The following is a 26,555-nucleotide window of genomic DNA, read 5'->3' as shown; positions in this document are numbered from 1 at the left end:
GAGAAGGATGCAGATGTGCTAACAAATAACAATCCTTTTGGCTGCACATCATGGCAAAAAGAGCAACAAACACATCCGTTTTTGAAATGCGAAGAGTGGCAAGGGCCTCACAATAAAAAAATAGCATACTTTGTCTGCATGGGACAAATTGCATAATATTTGCACGCTTACCATATACAACCTTTCAAATTAGGCCAATTTATTCCCTTTTTGTTGCATGGCATCCTTCAATATTTATCAGTAAACATTACAGCAAATATGACATTTGATTACTAAACTAAATTCCGTAGACACATGTGCGCACATGCATGCATCCTACACAATGGCAGAAATTTCGTTTTTGTCTCACCAAAACACAGTAATGATCTGTCATCATTGCTATTAGTCCAACCACAGAAGCAGTGCCCTCTGGAAGAGATAAGTAGGCCTGAAAACAAAGCACAAACTTGAGTTATCAATTTTTTTAAAACCAAATCTATTTGTTTTTTTTTTTTTTTTTTGAAGTCGACTCAAAAATCTGAATCCTGATGTGGCAACCTCAAAGCTGAGCCTAAATTGGCAAAAGCAAACCACTCGATGCATATACCCATCATGAATGCAGAAGAAAAAAGGTTAAAAGAAAGACACAGTTATCAAGTTAAATTATTGGGACATAAATCCCCATTTTCCACATGATAAACAGAAAAATAAACAAGTCATGGTAATAACATAATATTTAGGCAAGATATTGAAAGTTATGCCTTACCCTATTCATATTATAAAGGGCCTCAACCATTTCCACTGATCTGTTACGTACCATGGCAGCCACCTAAAATCCCATGCGAAACAGCATTTCAGAAGATGCTGAAACCAATATAATAAGCTTATTCCCACCAATTTTGTTGAAAAGCCAGAGGAAAAGCATTGGTAAGTAAAATACCAAGGAACAAAAGCCCAATAAAAGTTACATATAACCTATATTTAGTAAGGATGCAGGACCACAATGATAAAATTTGTGCTTACCTTCTTCCACTCTCTCCCATACTTACGATAAGCTTCATAGAAACGTTCTAGCTCTTCCTTGCTCCATTGAGTGCCTAATTTATCTGACAGCTTCCTCTTCTGTAGATACCAAGAATATGGTCATAAATTCAAAAAAGGAAAATGCATCAAAAACCAAACTTATAAAGTCAGCTGTTGTACACTTGTATGGTTCTCTGGGGATCATAAATCAATATGCAATATTGCAAAGAACATGATGTTTTTTCTTCTTCTTTTTTTCTTCTTTCCTTTCTTTCTTCCTCTTCTTTTGTTTCATTTTGTTTTCTGTTTTTCAAGAGTAGCATAGCTATAAAAAGAAATCAGCACAAAATAAATATTGCTAAATACAAAAAGAATCAATAGGGGCATGATATTCCTTGAGAAGCAATGGTACCAAAGGCTGGATACAGAAAGTTTTTACAGTCTAGTTTCAAAGAATATGTTGCTATTGGCCAAAGGCAGCAATCGACCCCCATGGCGGAGGTCCAAGGTGATGGTCAAGTCACAGTCAAAACATCACTTTGGGTTGGAATTTGAGTAGCACTCTCGCTATCAGATATAATTGTTGATGCAGTGGCAGGCGATCCATCCTACAAGTGGTATCGTAGCCAAGGCCATGGATTCAACTCCCAGGTGCCAGTGGGCAGTTGCTAGAGGGGAGATTGTTGGCCAAGCTGTTTCAGTTATTGGCCAATGTGGCAGAGGCTCAGGGTATGGGTCAATACACAACCAAAAGACTCAAAACATGGCATTGGTCTGCTAAGGTTGGATTCGAGTATCACTCTCACTATCAGCTATTACAGATTTTGGTGCAGTAGTAGACGCTTGATCCCACAATTGTATTATGCCAATAGTGCACAGAATGATGCCTCGAGAAAGATATGGGAAATCTTGAGAAATGTTAACTTTTTCCTATTTTACCAATTTTGTTCTCTACTAACAACAAAAAAATACCACACAAAGGTCGCCAAATATATTTGTCACAATTTTTCTCTCTCTCTCTCTCTCTCTCTTTTTTTTTTTCGTTTTTATGGCCATCATGCAGAAATATTTGTCAGCCACGCGAGTCAATATCATGTCACATGGGAAACACCATTCTGTTCAACCAAATGGCAGAAGATATGCAATCGTAATCAACTCATAAAAGAGCTCTATAACCCAGTTATTTGGGATTGGCAACATAAATCCTCTCAAATAGGCTGCGTCATCTAGCATAGAATGTCTAGCATCTGATCACTGCAAACAATAATAAAAATTACTAACACTTGGGAGCAGGGTGTAGATGCTGTGGACGCCTAAAAGGTAGGATTGGTTTCAGCTATGTTGATACAACATTATTCTTTCTTAATAAAAACAAATATCAAAATTGTGCACTTTGTATTGGTAAAAATTTTCCTTGAAGGATAATGAGGAAGAGGGGGAGAGATCAGTACACCCTCAAAAACTTACAAAAATGGATAACAACAAAGTTTACCCATGTGTGACAAACTCCCATTCGAAGTAGACAAACTTCTTCCCTCACCACTTTAAAGGGACATAATGAAGAAAGCCACTCAAAGACAGAAGATGACTCCATCATCGGAAACTCAATAACAGAAAATTAAAATAAAATAAAAAACAATTTCAAATAATATTATAATATTGACATTCCTTTCTTCCACAAATCCTCATAACAGAGAACATGCTGGCTTGTTGATCTTTTCTCCTTTTGCCATTTTTTAGTTGTTTTTTTTCCTGGTTTGTTCCAGATCTTTTTCGAGGGATTTCTCATTCTCCCTCGTGTAAATTCTTTTCCTATTAATGAAATTTTTATTTTTCTATCAAATATATATATATATATATATATATAAATAATTCATCCTTCCCAAACAATGTTAGTAAGTTGAACAGTGTCCAAAATACATTAAATATCCTTTCAAGAAGGGTTAAGGGCTTAAAACACGCAAATATACCAATATCAATGAGTTTGTTTGCATAGCTACCAGAAAATATAACACCCTAGCAAATCACATATTGGTAAGTACATTCCGAAACATGGAACATTTTTGTTCCAGAATGCTAATTCCAACAACCAAAGTTTTATTTCAATATTTTTCACATAATAGCTTTTTGTTAGTTAAAAAAGGGGAATCATGACATCCTAATTCAGTTTCTGTCATTATCAATCTATTTCTCAACAGAAAATCTCTTGCACATTTAGAAACACATCATCCTGTCCAAAATATACAAGTGCCAGTACACTTTTTTCACCAATATATCTATTCATCTAAACCCCTAATTTCCCACATTTTAGAGCATGTGCCGTGCCGCAATCCCATCCCCATTCCACAAGCCAAAATGTTCCACATTCTAACTAACATTGGTTGTGTGTGCTTGGAAAAAATACAATTTCAACTGAAATCCGCAACTCTTGCTTTTCAATACACCCATGACCATTACACTGAGCTATTCACTACCACTATTTAAAACCATGAAGCCTATGCCTCACACATTGTGCCAAATTAAGTAGCATACCCCATCCCTCCATCCATGCCATTACCCAAAACAATCAGTCTTGCAACTTGCAAGTAATAATGTAGCACTAAATCCCACACAAGCTATATCATACGTGCAACAAGTGTTACCAAAAGAAACCACAGAGGCAAAACACCCCAAACCACAAATGAATATATTACCACAAATCCAATAAAAACTGACAAGGAATCAAATTACCGTCCATTATTTTATATTTTCATTTGTCAAATTTCCAGTCTTTTTGACACCCAAAAAAATAAAAAATAAAAATATAAAGATATCTATTGATTATGGAAAACCTTTGGGACTGCACTGATCCAACACAAGTATTCTATCCAAACAAGGTCCAATCTAGGAGAGAAACTAAATGGAACTTGTTAGATTACCACTTTACCCAAAAGCTTAAACTGTTTGGTTGTGGGCCAACAACGTATATCAAGCTTTAATACTCCCCCGCACGTGCAGCCTGACAGCACGTGAAGAGATAAGCACATGATAAATAGCACCCATGATAGAGAACACAATAATTTTTTAAGATACCACACAGTAAACACGGCAACAAGACTAGAACCCAAGACCTCTTGATAACCAGCTCTGATACCATGTTAGATTACCACTTTACCTAAAAGCTTAAGCTGTTAGGCTGTGGGCCTACAATGTATATCAAGCTTTAACAGTACTAAATTTTTCTAATTCAAAAATATGAAGAATGGTTCTCAAGAAAAGCAGCATTAAAACTCATTCTTACTAAATAAACCAAATCAGCTCTTCAAAACTCTCAAACACACTCAACAAAAATTTGATATCCTATTATTTAGAATCCATTTAGAACACCAGGAGTTAGGCTAATTTTCATTAAACATCCTAGCCCCAAAACAAACCAAGGATCGTGCATGTATTACTATGGAAATAATCTTGATCACCCTATTCCAAGTTCCAACAGAAAATATTTTCGAAGGATCTTTATATTAAAGCATTCCAAAATAAATACTGAAAAATACTTCTCTCTCCTTTGTCCTCTTCTCATTCTAGAATTATTATATGTCAAATATGGCTGCTTTTTAAGCTTATATTTTGGAGGGTTTTAAGGGTATTTACCTGTCTGATATCCAGAGGATTGAGAAGGCAGCTTTGATGTAAATAGTTAGTTTCTTTTTTTTCCTTTTGTTTTTTCTGCATAAGAGGATCACTTGTCCTCTTTTTCCAGAATTTTTTTTCCTATCTCTTGCATTAATGAAGTTTTGACTATCTAAAAGAAAAACTATATGTCAAATATGTTTAATACAAATACCTATCTCTTTAAGCACAAAGATTGATAATTTCTAAAGCCTCATGGGGATTAAACACAAAGATTCCATATCTTGGTGAGAATTCCAGTTTCAAACTAGTGCTTTTTGTTAGCTCATTACATTCCACTCCATTGGTTTCCAATACAACACAGAAAAAAAATGCATAGAATTTGAAAAAATGGCACAAGTGATGAATGTTGTTGGCCTAACAAGGCTTACGACTCTTATTTTGATGATAACAAATCAAGGGAATTTAATATGTTTCAAAGTGGTAATGTTTCAGGAATCAAATATTAGAAAGCTCAAAGATCAAGTAATCACAAGAATACAATGAAAACATTCAAACAAGTGATTCAAGCAAAGCTCAGATCAAAGTGTGACAAAGCTCAAAGTTTGACAAATACTATGAAAGCTCAAGTTTGACAAATATCATGGAAGCTCAAAGAATGTTGAAGCTCAAGACAAGATGGACTCAAAGCAAGGACATACATGAAGACTTCAAGAATTGAAGGATTTAGAATCTTAAGTCTTATGTAAGTACTTCAAGTAAAAGTCAATATAAATGCATTGAAGCTCCTTAGGGATAATCAAAGACCTAGAAACCATTTTTTAAAAGACCTTCAAATATAATTTCCAAAGTTATAAATTATAAAGGCCCCAAGAGAAAAGAGTTTTTAAAATAAAAATCTTGAAAAAAAAGTATCTTAAAATGATCAAACGCCCGACCTAAAACGAACAGGCTACTAACCTTTTTATGTTTTTTAAGATTGGCAAACAGAATGGTGACAGGCGCCTCGGCTTAGCCAGACAAGCGCCTGCCCTTGTCAATTGAGGCGACTGACCTCGTTTGGACAGGAGCCTGCCAGTACACTGACTTTTTAAATTGAACTACGACAGGAGCCTAACCCCTTTAAGATAGGCGACTACCATTCGAAAGCTTTTAAAAAATACAATACGAGAAAGTTTCAAAATTTGGTTTCTTGGGCTCCAAACTTCGTGCAAACTTGAGAAACACTCCAAGTAAACTTGGGGAATAAGGAATTCACTTTTTAAAATCTATATATATCCCCCAAGGCAAAGATTTTCATAACAAGAAATATTTTCAGCAATCAACATACTCTCAAGTGCTCTTAATTCTCAAAGGCTATCTTGCTCACATCTTGTTGATCTTTCAAATGAGTTTTTGCTGAACTTCTCACACCGAAATTGAGCATCAAGTCTGAATTTTTCAACCATAGAAAGATTATACCAGTGATTGATTTACATTGAGCTTCAATTTCATTATATTGAGATTTACATTGAAGTATATTTTGTGCTTACACTTGTACTAACTTGCTCTATCTGAGAGTGATTTTTGTACACAAACTCTTCTTCTTGTTTCTTGCTTCTTGTTTCTTGACGGTTCAGGGCTATTGGATCGTTGTAACCGAGCGTGGGGTATCGCTTGGAGAGGGAGCTTCATCCTATTTGAAGGAGGGTTTGTAACGGTGTGTTCCGCCCGTATAGGAACGTGTTAGTGGAATCCTTAGGTTGTTGCCTAAGACGAGGACGTAGGCTGGGTATAAGCCAAACCTCGTAAAAAACTCGGTCTCTCTCTTTCCCTTACTCTTTAATTTTCTGCATACTTATTAACTGCGTGGTTGATTTAAATTTCTTGATCATAAATACTACGTAGATTGGACTTTAAATAAACTAAAGATTAATTTGCTTTTGGAACTTGTGGAAACCGAAAGGAAGTACGTTGGTTGATCAATGTAAATTGCGGAAACCATAAGGAAGTACGTTGATTGGTTAACACCCAAAACCTATTAACTGAAGGTTTATTTGAAATCTAAATTTTGGAAAGAGTGTTGGATGTTATATTGCTTATCATTTTGAAAGATCAATTTCAATAATACAGGGCTTAATCTCTGTAAGCATTCATATTCAAAATTTGTTATTTAATCACCAAATCTTGATAGTGCTGCAGTTCATACATTAACTTGTGTTTGGTAAATCAATTGGTTGATTTTCATTAAGAATCATTACTTTGTGTTGATATTAAATCAATTCATTAATTGACTGTGATTTGTGATTGGCCTATACAAGCATTGAATATCTAATTATACTTGAGTGATTGCTAAATATAAAATAAGTTGGGAATTTATAAAAGGAATTAAAAGAAAAATTTTATAAACCCAATTCACCCACCCACTTGGGACTACACCTTAGTTTTTCAATTGGTATCAGAGCGAAGTTATAGCAAATCTTAATTAGAAGCTATATAAAGATCTAAATGGCACACCTAGGCATAGCTCCCTTTGCAAAGGGTCAATCCTCAACTAGGCCTCTTATCTTTTGTGAACTTAACTATACATTTTGGAAACAAAGAATGAGAATCTACCTTCAAACAATGGATTGGAAAGCATGGAGGGTTGTCAAACATGGTGCTCTTATCCCTACCAAACTTGTAGATGGAAAAGAAATACCCAAAGACGAAAAAGACATGAATGAGAATGATCATAAGATGTTGCAAGGTTACTCAAGTGCTATAAACGCATTATATTGTGCCCTTGATATAAATGAATTCAATAGGGTCATGGCATACAAAACAGCCAAAGAAATATGGGACAAACTAGAAGTAACCTATGAAGGTACCGTTGATGTTAGAGACAATAGAATTGATATGTTGACTAGTGAATACGAAGCCTTTAGGATGAATCCCGACGAATCCATCACAAACACGTACACTAGGTTCACCCATATAATAAACTCCCTCAACGCATTAGGAAAAACTTACACCACCTATGAGATGATTCGAAAAATCCTTAGAGGTCTTCTACCCATTTGGGAACCTAAAGCCACAGCTATTACGGAAGGAAGAAACCTTAGGAATACCTCACAAGATGAACTTACTGGATCTCTTCTCACCTATGAGATGTCTACGAATGAAAGAAATGCTGAAAACAAAAATGGGAAATCTATAGCCCTTAAGGCAGCAAAAGAAAACTCTGGTGAAGAAGAGGAAGATACAAGTGACTTAGATGATGAAGAACTAGCGTTCATTACTAAGAGGTTTGGAAAATTCTTTAAAAGAAATAAGAAGTTTGACAGAAAGTTTGAAGGGTCAAAATCTGAAAAAAGGAGAAACTAGTAAAAAGGAAAATAAGAATAAGAATGAAACCCCTACATGTTACAATTGTAAAAAAGTTGGACATATTAAACCCGATTGTTCACAGCTCAAAAAGGATGTCAAAAAGAAGGCGATGAAAGCTACATGGGATGATACAAGCTCAAGTGAATTGGAGAACGAATCAAGTGAACAAGAAGTGACCAACATATGCTTCATGGTGCACAATGATGAGGTAAATTCCTACTATAGTTCATTCGATGAATCAAGTGATAATTCGTGTAGTGATTCTTGTGATAGTATGTCATCATACAAAGAAATGCAAGCTGAACTTTTTTCTTTACACAATAGATTTGTAGAAGTCACAAAAAGAAACGTTGCCTTAAAAGAACAAAATGAATTCCTCAAAAATCAACTTGATACATCAAAATCAGTTGAAAAAGAAAAAGAAACACACATTGCTGAACTTATGAATAAGATAAATGACTTGTCTCAAGAGTTAGTTAAATTACAAGTAAATGGTCAAAGCAAGAAAGACTTAGAAATAAAGGACCTTAAAGACAAAATTTAAAATAAAGAGAAAATCATATACAAATTCACTAAAGGAAAGAAGAGCTTTGAAAAGTTGCTAGGTAAACAAAAAATGTCATTAGACAAAGAAGGAATTGGATTTAATGGAATTGAGAACAAAAAGAAAAGGGATCTTTATATGGGATACTTTGTCAAAAAATCAAAGTACTTTGCAAGCACATCCTCAAACAACATTTATCAACACAATACATGCTTTTTATGTAAGAAAAAGGGACACATTAAATTTGATTGTCCATTTAAAAGAAAGAATGTGAAAGTAAAGAAAGTAAGGAAAATTAAAGAAGACAAAACTGAATCAAAGAAGCCTAAGAAGGTTTGGATTCCTAAGAGTAACACATTGAACCCTTCTTGTAGGTCTGCCTTAGGACAACCACATCAAAAGACAAATGGTATATGGACAATGGGTGTTCTAGGCACATGACCGGAGATAGATCCAAATTCACCACACTCATGCTAAAAGATGGTGGATATGTCACTTTTGGAGACAATGCTAAGGGCAAAATCATTGGAATTGGTAAGATAAGTAAAGAACCTTCCCTCACCATTGATGATGTGTTATTAGTAGAAGGATTAAAGCATAATCTCTTAAGCAGAAGCCAATTAAGTGACAAAGGATTTGATGTAACCTTTAAGCAAGATAAATGTGTTGTTGAAAATAGAGCAAAACATGATGTTCTCTTCACTGCTCAAAGAATTGATAATGTATACTGCATAAATTTTGAAAAGATAAAATCTCAAAATATCACATGCTTAGTAACTATGAATGAGGCTAGTTGGTTATGGCATAGAAGACTAGGACACGCTAGTATGGACTTATTATCAAGATTAGCTAAAAAGAACTTAGTTAGAGGACTTCCTAGTACAAAGTTTGTTAAAGATAAAATATGTGATGTTTGTCAATTAGGAAAACAAATTAAGTCCAGCTTTAAGAAGAAGAAACATATCTCCACAAGCAAACCCTTAGAGCTTATTCACCTAGATTTGTTTGGACCAACCAGTACACAAAGTCTAGGAGGAAAGCAATATGCTTTCGTCATCAATGATAACTACTCCAGGCTTACCTGGGTACTCTTCTTAGCCTCAAAGGATGAAGCATGCAATATGTTAATAAACCTATGTAAAAGACTTCAAAATGAAAAAGGTTATGGTATCTTGAACATAAGAAGTGATCAAAGAAGAGAATTCAATAATAAAGACGTTGAAAAATTCTGCAATGAACATGAAATTAGACATAACTTTTCAGCACCTAGAACTCCACAACAAAATGGAGTTGTAGAAAGCAAGAATAAAACCCTTCAAGAAATGGCTAGGACAATGTTAAATGAAAACAAACTACCGAAGTACTTTTGAGCTGAAGCGGTTAATACCACATGCTATGTGATAAATAGAGTGTCGATAAGATCAAGCTTAAATAAAACTCCCTACAAATTATGGAAAGGAAGAAGACCCAATATAGCTTACTTTTATGCATTTGGATGTAAGTGCTTTGTACTTAATGACAAGATGACTTAGGGAAATTTGATGCTAAGTCAAATGAGGGTATTTTCTTAGGATATGCAACAAATAGAAAAGCAATTAGAATCTACAATAAGAGAACACTCACAATTATTGAATCAATCCATGTAACGTTTGATGAAGCTAATCTTTATACAAAAACAATTCAAATTGAAGAGAAAGATGATTCCCTACAAAAACTAGAAATCTTAGATATTGAAGAAGTCAAAGAAAAGAAAAACGAAGAAACTCCAAATGATGATCCTATAGAAAATTATGACTTACCAAAAGAATGGAAGTTTGTAAGAAACCATCCTAGAGATCAAATTATAGGAGAACCTTCTAGAGGAGTAACTACTAGATCATCATTGAAAAACCTATGTAATCACTATGCATTCTTATCTCAAGATGAACCTAAGAATGTTGAAGAAGCTCTAAATGATGATTCATGGATAATAGCTATGCGAGAAGAACTGCATCAATTTGAAAGAAATAGAGTATGGAAACTAGTTCCAAGACCCGATGTCCACTCAATAATAGGAACAAAATGGGTTTTTAGGAACAAAAAGGATGAAAGTGAAATAGTTGTAAGAAATAAGGCAAGACTTGCTGCACAAGGATACAATCAAGAAGAAAGAATAGACTACGATGAGACTTTTGCTCCCATAGCAAGAATGGAAGTCATTAGAATGTTGTTAGCATATGCATCACATAACGAATTCAAATTATATCAAATGGATGTAAAAAGTGCCTTTCTAAATGGTTTTATAAATAAAGAAGTATATGTAGCACAACCACCAGGCTTTGAGGACATTCAATATCCCAATCATGTATTTAAGTTGACTAAGGCCTTATATGGATTGAAACAAACCCCTAGGGCTTGGAATGAAAGATTAAGTGGATTTTTATTAGAAAATGAATTTTTTAGAGGAAAAGCAGATAGTATGTTGTTTATCAAAACTAAGAAGAAAGACATGCTCATCATCCAAATCTATGTGAATGACATCATATTTGGTGCAACAATTGAAAACTTATGTAAGGAATTTGCAAAATGTATGCAAGATGAGTTTGAAATGAGCAAGATGGGAGAATTAAACTACTTCCTTGGACTACAAATTAAGCAAGCCAAAAATGAAACTTTTATAAATCAATCCAAAAATATAAAAGACATGCTTAAGAAATTTGATATGGAAGGAAGTAAGCCCATAGGAACTCCCATGAGTACCTCAATAAACCTTGATACGGATGAAAAAGGAAAACCAATAGATATAAAATACTATCGAGGCATGATAGGAAGCTTGTTATACGTGAAAGCTAGTAGACCGGACATAATGTTTAGTGTATGGGCGCACGATTTCAATCTGCTCCCAAAGAATCTCATCAAATAGTTGTTAAAAGAATTCTAAGATACTTGATAGGTACTCTTGACCTAGGATTATGTTATCCTAAGGACACCAGTTTTAAAATGATTAGTTACTCAGACGCGGACTATGCAAGTTGTAAAATTGATAGAAAAAGTACAAGTGGGATTTGTCACTTTCTAGGACAGTCTCGTGTCTTTTGGTTCTCCAAGCAAAATTCCGTAGCATTATCTACCGCGGAAGCTGAGAATGTGGCAGCAAGTAGTTGTTGTGCACAAACACTCTACATGAACAAAGACTTCAACTTAGAATATTCTGCTATACCGATTAAGTGTGATAATACTAGTGCTATAAATATCTCCAAAATCCAGTATCTCATTCAAGAACAAAACATATCAATATTAGACATCATTTCTTGAGAGATCACGTACAAAAAGAAGATATAACTCTTGAATTCGTAAATACAAATAATCAATTAGCGGACATCTTCACAAAACCACTTTCAGAGGATCGGTTTATATCTATTAGATGTGAGTGAGGATTACTACATGTTAGAGAAGTAGTTTAAAGAAGGAATTCAGGAAACCTGAAGGACACGCAACTAACCACCTGAAGGTCAGGCGCTTGCCATGTTTCTGCCTGATGAACTTAAGGGCATCAGGTGCCTAACTCCTCGAGTACCAAGCGCCTGACTCGCGGCGGGTCACCTACTTAAACATGAAAGAACTTCATTTTTAAACCTATCAACTGCCTGACTCTGTTCCATTCCTCTCTAAAACTCCTTCTCCTTCCCATACCATCCTTTCTCCTCCAAGATTTCATCAATCCTAGCTTCCCGTCATCACTGCATTCTAGGGTTTTTCATCATCACGAACCATGCCACGAACGAAGACAACCGGGAACAAGGCCTCCTCCTCCTGACGTATCAACAATGACGAAGTAGAAAAGTGGCTAACCACTCCTCGGGCCAAGACACTTTACCAGAATCAAATTCAATCTACTGATCCAATCTATGGTAAAGTACTTGATGCCTTATTTTTCAATTTTGATTTTCCTGAAATCATACCGTTATTTCAAGATATTGGGTGGGAAAAATTCATCACATATCAAGCCACTGGATACTATCCGAACTTAGTCAAGATTTTCTATGCAAATATGGTGAAGAATGACATTGGTCTCTCAACTGATCTTATGGGGCAGTCCATTCATCTCACTCCATTATCATTAGGAAAGATACTTCGTACAAAGCAAGGAGATTTTGAGTGCAACCCCGTTGAAAAACAGTGGATAATGGAACAAGGGTTCACTCCACAGGAGTTTTTGCCACTAGTCATGAAGGACGGTCCTGTATATTTTGGCAATCCACCACTCTATAAATAGTTGAATCTTCAAGCACTGATTTTGCACAAGTTATCACCTACAACATCCTACCTAGAGCAGGTTCACATGACCATGTTTCTTTCCTTGATTGCTCTGTCATGCAGGGCATTCTTAAAGGGAAAAAGTTGGACCTACCGAGCCTCATCATCAAGTGGATGATCATGAAGGAAGAAGCTTCTCGTATCATTCTTCCTTACGCAGGAATGCCGAATTTGGTGTTTGCCCACTATCACATCCTCACACCATCTTTTTACTTTGTGAGAAAGACCCATTATGATATATTTTCTGCCACAACCCTTAAGTTAATGGGATATAAGAAATAAACTCAAGGATGGTTTCATAGAGGTAGCAAGCAACTAACTCCTAAGCCTCCTATACTTGCTCAGCCTTCTAAGCCAGCCCAGTTTGCTCCACAGGATGCGGACACACCTTCTTGGTTCCTCCCTTTTTATACTCATAACCTCAACTTCAGTCAAAGGATGCAATCTGGTCATGATTCTCTTCAGGAGAAGGTCACCGTTGTAGAAACTCATTGTTCCTCTCTTGATCAGCGTATGGATCGTTTGGAGAAAATTTTGGCTAGCACCTCCAGAGGTACAGCACCTATGGACATTAGCTCTGCTCCTTCTAGCGACGCTACATCTGATGATGATTCTGAGGGCAATGAAGAAGACGATGATGCATCCAAAGCCGACTCTAAAGAATTCCGCTGATGCTGCTAAAGATGATGATGCTGCAGCTACGGATGAAGATTGATCTTAGATGTTCTTATCTTAGTGTTTTTTTTTTGTTTGTGTTGACATTTAATGCTTTTTGGTTTGCTTCTCCAGACTTTTGCTTATACGAGCATCAATCTGGATGAATATGATATTCTTCTTTTGTATGCTCCGATATGCCTATACTTGTTGATTTTCTTTCACTTTTTGAATGATGTCAAAAGGGGGAGAATAATGTGAGAGCAAAAGAAGAAGACTACGCAAAATAAGACTAAGACTAAAGATATACAAGACAAAAGATATACAAGATAAACTTGTTTGAGTCATATCGAATGACTATGCAAAATAAGACTAAGACTAAAAATATACAAGACAAAAGATATACAAGATAAAATTGTTCGACTCATATTGAATGATTGAAACTTTGTTTAACTTTGTTTGACTCACATTGAATATTTGACATTGAACATATAATGAGCCTAAGTTGATAAAATCATGAGCATAAGCCTGTACTGTTACATGGATCTTGCAATCTAAGTTTGAGTACTGAAATTTTATTATTACATACGTGCTTATTGTAAGGGGGAGCCTTTTTAAGGTTCACTCTCTTCTGCTCCGAATTTGTCATCATCAAAAAAGGGGAGATTGTTGGCCAAATAGGGCTTACGACTCTTATTTTGATGATAACAAATCAAGGGAATTTAATATGTTTCAAAGTGGTAATGTTTCAGGAATCAAATATTAGAAAGCTCAAAGATCAAGTAATCACAAGAATACAATGAAAATATTCAAACAAGTGATTCAAGCAAAGCTCAGATCAAAGTGTGACAAAGCTCAAAGTTTGACAAATACTATGAAAGCTCAAGTTTGACAAATATCATGGAAGCTCAAAGAATCTTGAAGCTCAAGACAAGATGGACTCAAAGCAAGGACATACATGAAGACTTCAAGAATTGAAGGATTTAGAGTCTTAAGGAAGTCTCATGTAAGTACTTCAAGTAAAAGTCAATATAAATGCATTGAAGCTCCTCAGGGATAATCAAAGACCTAGAAACCATTTTTTAAAAGACCTTTAAATATAATTTCCAAAGTTATAAATTATAAAGGTCCCAAGAGAAAAGAGTTTTTAAAATAAAAATCTTGAAAAACAAGTGTTTTAAAATGATCAAGCGCTTGACCTAAAACCAACAAGCGATTGACCTTTTCATGTTTTGTAAGATTGGCAAACAGAATGGTGACAGACGCCTACCCTTGTCAACTGAGGCGACTGACCTCGTTTGGACAGGAGCCTGCCAGTACACTGACTTTTTAAATTGAACTACGACAGGAGCCTGACCCCTTTAAGACAAGCGACTGCCATTCAAAAGCTTTTAAAAAATACAATACAGGAAAGTTTCAAAATTTGGTTGCTTGGGCTCCAAACTTCGTGCAAACTTGAGAAACACTCCAAGTAAACTTGGGGAACAAGGAATTTACTTTTTAAAATCTATATATATCCCCCAAAAGCAAAGAGTTCATAACAAGAAATATTTTCAGCAATCAACATATTCTCAAGTGCTCTTAATTCTCAAAGGCTATCTTGCTCACATCTTGCTGATCTTTCAACTGAGTTTTTGCTGAACTTCTCACACCGAAATTGAGCATCAAGTCTAAATCTTTCAATCATAGAAAGATTATACCGGTGATAGATTTACATTGAGCTTCAATTTCATTATATTGAGATTTACGTTAAAGTATATTTTGCGCTTACACTTGTACTAACTTGCTCTATCTGAGAATGATTCTTGTACACAAACTCTTCTTCTTGTTTCTTATTTCTTGACGGTTCAGGGCTATTGGATCGTTGTAACCGAGCGTGGGGTATCGCTTGGAGAGGGAGCTCCACTCTATTTGAAGGAGGGTTTGTAACGGTGTGTTCCGCCCGTAAAGGAACATGTTAGTGGAATCCTTAGGTCGTTGCCTAAGGCGAGGGCATAGGCTGGGTATAAGCCGAACCTCATAAAAAACTCGGTCTCACTCTCTTTTCCTTACTCTTTAATTTTCTGCATACTTATTAACTGCGTGATTGATTTAAATTTCTTGATCATAAATACTACGTAGATTGGACTTTAAATAAACTAAAGATTAATTTGCTTTTGGGACTTGTGGAAACCGAAAGGAAGTACGTTGGTTGATCAATATAAATTGCAGAAACCATAACGGAGTACATTGATTGGTTAACACTCAAAACCTATTAACTGAAGGTTTATTTGAAATCTAAATTTTGGAAAGAGTGTTGGATGTTATATTGCTTATCATTTTGAAAGATCAATTTCAATAATACAGGGCTTAATCTCTGTAAGCATTCATATTCAAAATTTGCTATTTAATCACCAAATCTTGATAGTGCTGCAGTTCATACATTAACTTGTGTTTGGTAAATCAATTGGTTGATTTTCATTAAGAATCATTACCTTGTGTTTATATTAAATCAATTCATTAACTGAGTGTGATTTTTGATTGGCCTATACAAGCATTGAATATCAAATTCTTGAGTAATTGCTAAATATAAAATAAGTTGGGAATTTATAAAAGGAATTAAAAGAAAAATTTTATAAACCCAATTCACCCCCCCCCCCCCTCTTGGGACTACACCTTAGTTTTTCAAATGCTAGTCAGGAAACACCCACAGTTTTATGCACATCCACATAAAATCACTTCACCATCTTTCCCCACTATAATCAATTGCTTAACTTCTTTTTTCCTATAAAACAATCGCTTCACATTGTATTTAGAAGTTATTTCATGATTCTAGTTACCAAATAAAAGTAAGCAAGAACTTATCTTATTCCATGCCTGCAAAAGAAGACGTGCCAATGGTCACTCCCGCATGTTCCAAACAAATTATTCTACCTGTCCACCTTACCACTTCTTGGGGAAATAGCACTCAATAAATCACATTTTTCATTTCCCATCCTTGTTCTAACATCCATCAAAACTACTTGGGACCTGTTTGGATGTCAGGATTGGAGTCTAAAATGAAAATTCTATTCCCATGACTAATTTGCTTTTAGGAACTCTTTTACACATGGCAAATAAAACCCTATATTTTTTTGTTTTCTTTTTGGATTGGTACACGGATAAAACCCTGCATGTATGGTATGATTTATATTCCTGATGTTGAGGAACCTCTGCACATCTTACTTTGCTTTATCCCTCATATTAAAAATCCCAAGACAGCTGGTCATCAACCAAATTATGGTGGCACAGCACATAGAGAATAAGCATGTTTTTGTTTTTCAGATTCTTGAGCAGGGTAGCATTTTCAGCACACTCCTCAAAGTCCTTCAAACCCATTTGCTTCCTGTTTGGTCTGATCTGATCTGATATGCTTCAGACCCACAATTATCATCCTAAAGCTCCTTGTCTTCATCACATTATTCAACAATCAAGCTAAAGGGTTTCAATTGATTCGAACCCTCCAATCCATCATGTGGAAAATTTCTTAAATATATGTTTGACTTTTATTAGAGTTTTTATTTTCTGATTTTAAGAAGTAAGAAATTTATGAACAGTGGCTTCTAGATTATGCTGGCTTCTGCAATTTTTTTCTTGCTCTATCATTTATTTAATCAATTTCTCAAGGTGGCTTTGCTTCAAAATCAAACATTTGGTTACATTGCTATATGTAATTAGATCAAACCAAACATCCTAGATTTTCAATAGGAATCAATATTACTTCGGATTCTTCTTTTCCTTTTTATCGCAACAGAAATATATTAGGAAAGAGAAGGGAGAAAATTACAACCCAGGAGGGGGCAACAGTTACCTTGGATTCATAAACTATCCAAACATAATGAAGGTCATTTAAGGATATCCATAACTAGATATTCCTTTCCAATGATTGTGAAGCCCATTGTAAACTTTCATTCTTACCATCCAAATATTGCATTGAAGAAAAATCATCTGCTGTTTGTGAGTGACATAAACCACAAAGTTACTGCTCAGCATTGTGTTAGGCACCAGGCAGCACCATACAAGTAGGAGTTCGTCTTGCGTGAGTTGGTGTGGAAAATAGACAACAATCTCAATTTCCCTATTATGTAGGGATCTAAAGAAAATTTTAGCTGAAAATATAATCTTGAGTGGAAAAAAACATAATTGCAGAGAAATGCACGTTGGTTCGCTTTGATGCACATGCACAGCTATAAAGTCCTATTGATAGTCAAGACCCATTTACCCCACCCCACCCCCAATCAAATTGCTAGGAAAAACAGCTTCAACACATTAGCTCATCTAGTAATAAATGTAGTGAGCTGGAGACCACCAAAATATCAGCCTAGGTACATTGTTTAATTGAAAGACCTAGAAGACAGGTGGTCAAAGCATTCAATTAAAACTCAAAAACAGAAGAAATTTGATCAAATATCCACAACATGTATACAAACTATTTAGAACCCATCTATCAGATTAACCTGTGAGAAATAGACACTGATATATAATCAAGAACCAAATTAATAGTATATCAACGGAGATATTTGATCATTAAAACAATATTGAGAAAGCTGGAATACCACATGTATAAATGCATAAGAAGTTCATTAATCATGACAATATAAAACATATATAATTATAAATAAAATGGATTAACCAAAACTCACCCGCTGCCTACTTTTGTTCACATTCTCACCATCTTTACTAGGAGAGACCTCATCAACATAAGAAAAATGCTTCTTCACACTTCTAGATTTTCTTGTTGGGCCCATTAGTAACTTCCTTAAATGTCTAAAATGCACAAACAAGAAAACCACAAGTAAGCAAATCAAATTTCTCATGGGAAGAACATAGTATCTTTATGATAATCTCCTAATCATTCTCACTGCAACACCCCTAAAAAATTAAAACTTAAAGAATTTAAAATCCCAACTGAGTATATCACTTTTTTAAAAGAAAAATAAACTTGACATATTCAAAATTTAGTACTAACGCACACATAAATCTACAGATATAATGCACAACTGCACAAGTTGCTAAAACTTCTAATGACTAAAAGAAAATTTTTGGAACATTGCTGCAAATTTTAATGCCATCATGCTTGGAAAAAACAGTTGCAAAGAAAAACATACCAACAGAAAATTTTTCATAGAGGAAATATTTAAAAAACCAAAAATTAGCTTGCTTAGACTCATAACTAAGCTCAACACAAGATGTCCAAGCTGAAGTTCATTACAAGTTACAATCTCTACTAAAACACAATACATGATTTATCCATAATATAAATTACAGTCCCAAATCAAGAAATTTTCTAACAAGGGAAAGGAGGAATCTAACACTGGGATTACAATAGCACCAGAAAATGTGTAGGATCCCCATAAACTAGTAATCTAATAATTATTACTGTAAAATAGAAACTCAAGAAAGTTTCGCTTTCGCCACATCTCACTTTATTGTTTTCTCACTTTACCATTTTTTTACATTTTTCATTCTCTCCTTTCTCTGCTTTGTTCTCTGCAGCCTCTCTCTCAACCCAGATGCATTAATTAATGCTTGTCATTGGTGCTTCAAAGTTTTTTCTACTCTCTACCCCTCTCTCTCTTCTCTCTCTCAAAGTCTTCCACTTTCACATCAGATAGGTTGGTCTTCCAGATCTTCCTAATTCTTACTTCCCCAATTCCTCACTTGCTTCATTTCCTGCCGTGTCCTCCCTCCCAAACTCAATATGCTCAGAAGCACCTCCAAGTGGATTGTAAGCAAGGAGGACAAAGTTTTCTAGATTTCTTCCGAATCCCTGTAGCCGCCATATGCTCAACAATTCCCATACAAGCAGAGCCTGTTGTGAAACCATTGACAGGACTATAACAAAACCTTGCCATATACTTGATACTTCGTTTTCTTTAGATTCTCAATACAATGTTAATCTTACACAAAGGGTAGCTTTTCTGGATTATGAGGGTGATTCACAGGCCTGCTTCTTGGCCATGGAGAAGAAGCACCAGAACGAAAGAAATAATTTATTTATTCTCTAGTTGTTTTCACTGCATTGCACGTTGTGATGTGTTTTTCCTCACTGTAATTTTTAATTTAATTTAATCTCATCTGATCAGTTCCAATATTCCTTTGCTCTTATGGTGTTAATTAATTTCATTTATGATAACACGTGAAGTTTAAGGTGGTGACTGGTGGGTGTTTGGTCAGCTGAATGGTGGGTATTTTGTCAAGTGATGGTTTCTTATATGAAGCTCTCTGAATTCAGAATCTAAATCATAATAGTTGTTTTTATAATTTTCTAAACTCTTATTGTGTTCCAGGTGTTGCACTTAAACCATTGTTGCTTTACTTGCCAAAGTCTAATCTTACCATGCTCTCTGTTTATCTGTCTAATTGCTAAAATGAAGTTTAAATTTTAATATAGCAGGTCAGTTTCATATTCACTTTTTTTTAGGGTGTTTCCACACAAAATGTTAACTTATAGGTAAGGCCTAATAGTTGCTCTTTATTTCTTTGTTTAATTGCGAAATTGTGGTAAATGACACTATTTCTCATCCTCAGAGTGCTTTGTAGGGGTTGATAGACTTAGTAGCTAATGAGGTGGTGGAGAACATCTGCCAAAGGAAAGGGGAGGGATCATTTTTTAAGTTGGATTTTCAAAAGTCGTCAAGTAGCTAACACCGGACTCAAGCCCAAGTAAAGGAGGTGGGTTGGGCTAGGTAGGTGATAGCTAAGCATAACACTTGTCATATTTCTATGATATGAATCTTAGTGATTACTCATTGGGGCAACCCCTACAAGTGCTGCGTTGCACTTATAATACCCGGGCATAGTGAAAAATGGATAAGGCTAGGCTAGATTGTCGCCCCAAAGTGACAAATTGTGTCGGTGCCCGGGTACATTGTCAAATATTTTAGGGTTCCCACATCATTCTGGCATGGGAAAGATATCAGTTCAAGAGAATAGGGTTAAATTCGCAACTTGGAATATAAGAACACTTATTGGTAAAAACTTGGAGAAAGTTGGAAAATCTGCCTTTTAGAAACTTTGAGAAGGGGAGAATGCTAGAGAAATTGAAAAATCAGGATTTAAACTTAGGTACACCGAAAAATAAAAACATAAAAATGAGGTACGAATCATTGTGGACAAAGATCTAAAAGATAGTGTTGTAGATGCAAAGTTTTAAATAACAACCGTTTAATAGCATAATGAGCCATTATGTAACCAATTTTGAAGCCTCCATTCCTGTTACAACCTACATTTGTGATAAGACTGAAATTCACGCGCGCAACAGCCATTATGCCACTGTGACAGCCATTATTATTCTATCACAACCTTCTATGAACTGTTACTCCCCATTGTGCATGGATGACTGCCAACAACACTTTTCTGCCATCTCTTTCACATTTCTCCTTCTATTTGCTTCATTCTCCCTCTCCCAACAGTCATCCAGCCTAGATCGACACATCTTAGACCTCGAAAACACAAAAATTTGCTTGGATTTGGTGTTTGAACTTCAAGAGTAAGGGAATCCTTCTCTTCCACCCCCCCCCCCCCCCTTTTTTTGCATTGTCCATAAAATTTCTTGTTGTTTGAGAATATTTTTGGTGGATTCCATTTAGAATTCAAGTAAAAAACTTGAAATGTCATCAAGAACAAAAAGATTTTGAAGATTGTTGGGCCTTGATACTCTTTTCCTGTCGGCAGCAGTGCAGGACTCGGGTATGCTTTTTTATCATATGTGCACTCTCCCTCTCTATCAAAAGCAAATAGATTTTGAAGGAAATGTCTTGTTTCCTTGTTTGATGCAAACTCTTAAGAGATAAAACTAGGGAAGGAGAAAGAAGTTCTTGACATGCACTCTCTCTCCATCTAACAGCTAATATATAAGAGAGAAACCCATGTAAAAAGGGAGAGATTCAATATTTTTAGCTTCACCAATCTCTTCTATTAAGGTTCACCGCTGTTTCATCTGCTTACTTTTTGAGAGATCCTTTATAAGCCAAATTTATTCTTCATGAGGGAAAGTGATTATTGTTCTCAAGCGAGAGAAGAGTGGTCTTTTCCATGTTCAAGGTTAGGTATCTTTGTCTAAACCTAGCAGAAAGCTGAAGAAGGTTCCTTGAGATGTGTACATAGGCATAGTGTTTGGTCTGAACCAATATAAATGGTTGTATCTCTCCATCCTCTATGTTTAATTTCTATCGGAGTGCATGTTGTGCATGCTTTATCCCCCCTCTCCCCCCCCACCCAAAAAAAAGATGTGAGATTTCTGATATTCCTGTTATTATTTACATTTTTTAAAGGGCTTGACAATTAATATACTTTTAGCACCGTGTTGATTGGAAATGTAAATTTTACTTTGTTATTTAGAATTGAATATAATTCTGTTAAGTTAATTCATGAGTTATAAACAAGTAGATTTTAACAAGTCAAGCATGTCCAAGAATGGAACAAAAATAAACTCAAAACAAGAACATTGTTGATGAATCATGGCAGAACTACCTTCAAAATATAAACTAAATACAACCAAAGAAGATCAATATCACAACTTTTTGCTTGCTGAATTTGCGAAAAAAAAATAATAAATAATAAATACCTACTTTTCTCCTGGCTAAAGCTCAAAAACACACAAGGCATTGACCAGGCGCCAATAAATAAGATTCCCAGAAAGTTCAAACAACCCAAAATGTTGAACTAAAATCGACTGTCGTTGACAAACCCAGATACAATTTCAAGCTCAAACCCCACAGAGTAGATACACGTTAAGACCCTCCGCGGCAATCCTTACACTGGCATCGCGCACACACCAAAAAACGAAAAAGAAAACGAGCCTAAGATACCTTGATCCGCAGATGCGAGCTAAGAATTGATCAAAACATATAAACTTGCAGACCAAATATAACCAAAAGCAACTCACAGATTCTCAAATTAACAACATAATAACAACAACAAAAAATTCCACTGAAATCACAAAAGAACTCCAGAAAATACAATTTTACTGGCATTGTCAGCCCCCAAAGTTCAATGAACAATGACGAGCGTTACGAAGTTAACTAATTGGCAAGCACTAAAAATTTTCACAAAGTGCACGCTCACCGAGCAAAGCTTCTCTATGTTGGAGCCATCGACCGAAGAGGAAAGCACACAGAGTTTAGCAACAAAGACGAAGACGATGAGGATGATGACGATGAAGAAATTTAAGGGCAAACCCGCGAAACTTGAGAGCGTACCATCAAGTTTAGGAAGTTGCTTTGAGCGATTTAATTTGAATTTTATAACTCGAAGATCTACATCTGGAGTTTTTTTCCCCTATTATTTTTTTTTTAAATATATTAAATAATATTCATTTCTAAAAAATATTTTTCATAATGATTTTAACGTAATTTCGCTACTCGGAATAGTAAGATTTAAATGTCAGGGTCATTCTCACAGAGATGTGTAGCAACTAAATTTCGCTACTTGGAGTAGCGAGATTTGCTTAATGTCAACACATGACAAATCTCGTTACTTTGAGTAGTGAAATTACGTTAGAATCATTTTGAGAAATATTTTTTAAAAAAAAATATTATTTAATATATATTTTTTTTAAACAGATAATTTGGGAAAAAACTTTCAACATCTCACATAATGACGCCTTCAACATTTTTTTTAATTAATTAAATAGAGAAAAATGAGTTTTCATTTATTTTTTTATCAATTTTTTATACCGATTGTGCTTTATTTTTTAAATTGTGTTGTTGTTAAAATTTGAATCACAATTTATTAACTTGATCATGACTTCAATCACCTCAAAAATGATACATAAAGGTTTGAAATAGGATAAGTATGAAATAACAATAATACATAAATTGGATGTCTTTAGAATATATTACATTTTCTCAAAATCCTTCTTTTATAGTTGTTTAGGTCTTTGTACCAATAATGTTCTTTTTTCTTATTTCTTTCAATTATGAATGAATTATATAGGTATTATATGTAAGATTTATAGTCCTTTAATTTGGCCTTTTTGGGAAGGGGGGAGGGGGAGATAGATGCAAGCACCCCTCTTTTCTTTGAAAAAAAAAATTTTTGATCAAGCAAGGTGGAAGATAGGTTGGGCTAAGCAGGCTTCTAGTCAAACAACATTTGGCCCAACCATTTGGCCAAGCCATTTGGCTTATAACCGAATTATTTTTGGCTAAATTTGAGTTGTCTGGGCTATATTGTTATACCCAAGCTATTTGGACTAATATGAAATAATTAAGCTATAAATGAGTCTTTTTTGGCAATATTTGTGTTGTTTTGGTTCTATTTTAGCCTTTTTGCTTTAAAATTTAAATTGATATATTGATTTTATTCGAGCTTAATAAAAGATTATTCTTCTCTCTCTCTCACTCTCTTTGTTTAATGTCTGGGAGATCTACCACCGAAGCTATTTATCTTTTAAGATGATTGATGGAAAAGTTTAGAGAAAAGAATAGTGACTTGCATATAATATTTATTAACGTTGAGAAAACATATGATATGATATCTAGGGAAGTTCTATAGTGGGTTTTAGAAAAAAAAGGGTGTATGTTGTAGGTATACCAATGTCATTAAGAATATGTATGATGGAGTAATGACTAGTATAAGAACTATAAATGGAGAAACTAGAGAATTTCTAATTACCATAGGTGTACATCAAAGATCTGCTTTGAGTCCTTATCCTTTTGTTTTAGTGATGTACCAATTGACTAAAAGTATTCAAAAGGAGGTTCCATGGTATATGTTGTTTGCAGATGATATTGTATTAATTGACGAAACTAAGGGCGGAGTAGAGACTGAGTTAGAATTATGCAGAGAAGTTTTAGAATTTAGAGACTTTAGGATAAGTAGAAATAAAACAGAATATATGAAATGTAATTTTAGTAATGATAGGAGGAATATTGGAGACAAAATAAAACTTAATGATGAATAAATAAATAGAACTTGTAGATTTCGATACCTTGGATCTATTATGCAAGTTGAAGAAGAAATTGAAGATACTATAATGCATAGAGTTAAAGCAAGTTGGGTAAAATGAAAAAGTGCTTCAAGTGTGCTATGTGATCGTAGAATACCCTTAAAATTGAAAGGAAAATTTTATAGGATAATTATAAGACCAACTATGTTATATGGATCAGAATGTTGGGTGACGAAAAAACATAATATCCAAAAAATAAAAGTTGTCGAGATGAGAATGCTTAAATGGATGAGTGATATAACATTAAAAGATAAATTAAGGAATGAACATATTCGTAGTAAGTTAGGTGTAGCACTTATAGAAAATAAAATAAGGGAGGGACGACTCATATGGTATGGACACTTATAACGTAGGCCTTATAGTGCACCTGTGAGGAAGAGTGACTTAATTACTCTGGGGGGGCAGTAGAAGGGTAGGGGTAGACCTAAAATAACTTGGGAGGAAATAATGAGTAAGAATTTAATATCCTTGAATCTATCAAAAGAAATGGTTCATGATTGCATAAATTGACAGAAAATTATTCATTTATCCGACCCCACTTAGTGGGACTAAGGCTTGGTTTTGCTGTTGTTGTTGTTGTTCTCTGTCTTTCTTTGTACCAAATAGAACACTTATAAAAAGCAAGTCATGAATTTTTTTTTTTTTGACGCCCAAGTAGACCTTATTGAAGGCTTACTATAATTTAAAAAAAAAAAAAATTTCATAGCCAAGCAGGAATTTCTTCAATCTACTTACTTTCATGCATTGATATACTTTATTTTTGCAAAGTTCATTTATTCATATAAATTTAAACTAAGCTTACCTCCAAACACAAGCTGACCTTGTAAGGAAAGATCATCTATTTTAACATGAATAGGTTCATTAACACACACACACACACACACACATATATATATATATATATATATATATATATATATATATATATCATTTATGTAGTTTTGAGCACACATCATCAGCTTAGATATACTATGTAAATGTATCAATTTAAATATATAAGCAGGTTTCGTCTATCAAAATTATGAGTAGAGTGCATTTGTCATTAATAAAGCTCATTAGTTAGATATATGAATAGAGCCCATCTTCTGAGTAATAGTGGCTTTGCCCATATATCAAGTAACATAATTATTATTCGTTTGCTAGGTTATATGGCCATTGCCATCTATTAAGATTATAAATAAAGTCCATCTGTTATGTCATCTTTGAAGAATATGGGCTTTGTCCATCTGTAAAGTAACATGAGCATTGCTTATTTGTCTTTATTTATTCTAACAAGTAGGCTTATTTGGTATGTTTAATTAGCCTTGTAGCATTTGTTGACTCTTTTTTTTACTTATTTCCCTTGCATTCTAATTTTACTAACAAGGGAATGTCTTGTCATACTATGATCAACACACTTTTTATCCATGTTATCATGATAAATATTAATTTTATATCTAAAAAGCCAAAAAAAATAATCTAATATTAAATTATTTAGTATCGTTAGAGTTGAGATACTCATAATTTGTGGTTAATCAAGTTGTCCCTCGTTCACCTTTTTTTTTTGAAAAGTCAATAACTATTGTATTGAAACCATTTGTTCTTAAGGTGAAATAGTAGGTTGGAATATTGAATTGATAATGGTAAATGGTTTTCCGTCCGAATGATTGGAGCTAGAGTTGTATGAGGTTGTCATGATCATGTGCCAACCTTACTACTTTACTCCTACCATTTCAAAGGACGACGTCAAATTGTTGTAGATAAAATCTGGACTATGATTTGTGATCATAATCTCAATCACCTAAAAAGGGAAATAGAAAGGGTTTGGAAGACCTAAGTATAATATGGGAGATTACTCTAATGCTTTAGTAAAAAACTAGAAGGATAAATATAGAATGATGATAGTATGGGATGACAATAGTATAAGAATTAGGTGTTCGTGGATCCTTTCATTTTTTTCAGATTCCTCATTTTATAGTTGTTTAGGTCTCCCTCCCATTAATGTTTTTTTTTTTCCAACCATGGAGTAGTTAAATATGAGTCATGAGCTTTTATTCCAAGAGTCACACAAATTTTATGAATCTTTAATCTGACTTTTATTGGGGGTTACAAACATTTTACTATCTCCTTTAAATGTATTTAATTACATGC

General features: G+C 34.5%; 1 protein-coding gene across 3 annotated transcripts in view; it reads right to left on the bottom strand.

Moving 5' to 3' along the window:
* Nucleotides 1-22,706, bottom strand: part of LOC131151602 (protein ALWAYS EARLY 3-like) — a 106,613-nt gene extending 83,907 nt beyond the window's left edge. The window contains exons 1-5 of one of the 3 annotated variants that reach the window (XM_058102860.1): nucleotides 22,541-22,706; nucleotides 18,115-18,238; nucleotides 1,003-1,101; nucleotides 746-808; nucleotides 350-427 (exon numbers count right to left, since the gene is read on the bottom strand). In XM_058102860.1, coding sequence (XP_057958843.1) covers nucleotides 350-427; nucleotides 746-808; nucleotides 1,003-1,101; nucleotides 18,115-18,219 — 345 coding nt within the window. In that variant the 5' untranslated portion in view covers nucleotides 18,220-18,238; nucleotides 22,541-22,706. Of the gene's footprint in view, nucleotides 1-349; nucleotides 428-745; nucleotides 809-1,002; nucleotides 1,102-1,182; nucleotides 1,299-18,114; nucleotides 18,239-22,540 lie in introns of those variants that run through there. The other 2 variants (XM_058102861.1, XM_058102862.1) reach the window with 2 other exon arrangements.
* Nucleotides 22,707-26,555: the final 3,849 nt, after the last annotated feature.

This window comes from Malania oleifera, chromosome 3 (genome assembly GCF_029873635.1).
Source record: "Malania oleifera isolate guangnan ecotype guangnan chromosome 3, ASM2987363v1, whole genome shotgun sequence".
In the NCBI taxonomy this organism is placed as follows: domain Eukaryota; kingdom Viridiplantae; phylum Streptophyta; class Magnoliopsida; order Santalales; family Ximeniaceae; genus Malania; species Malania oleifera.
Note: the sequence above shows the minus strand (reverse complement) of the source record. Positions and strands in the feature narration are given on the sequence as shown.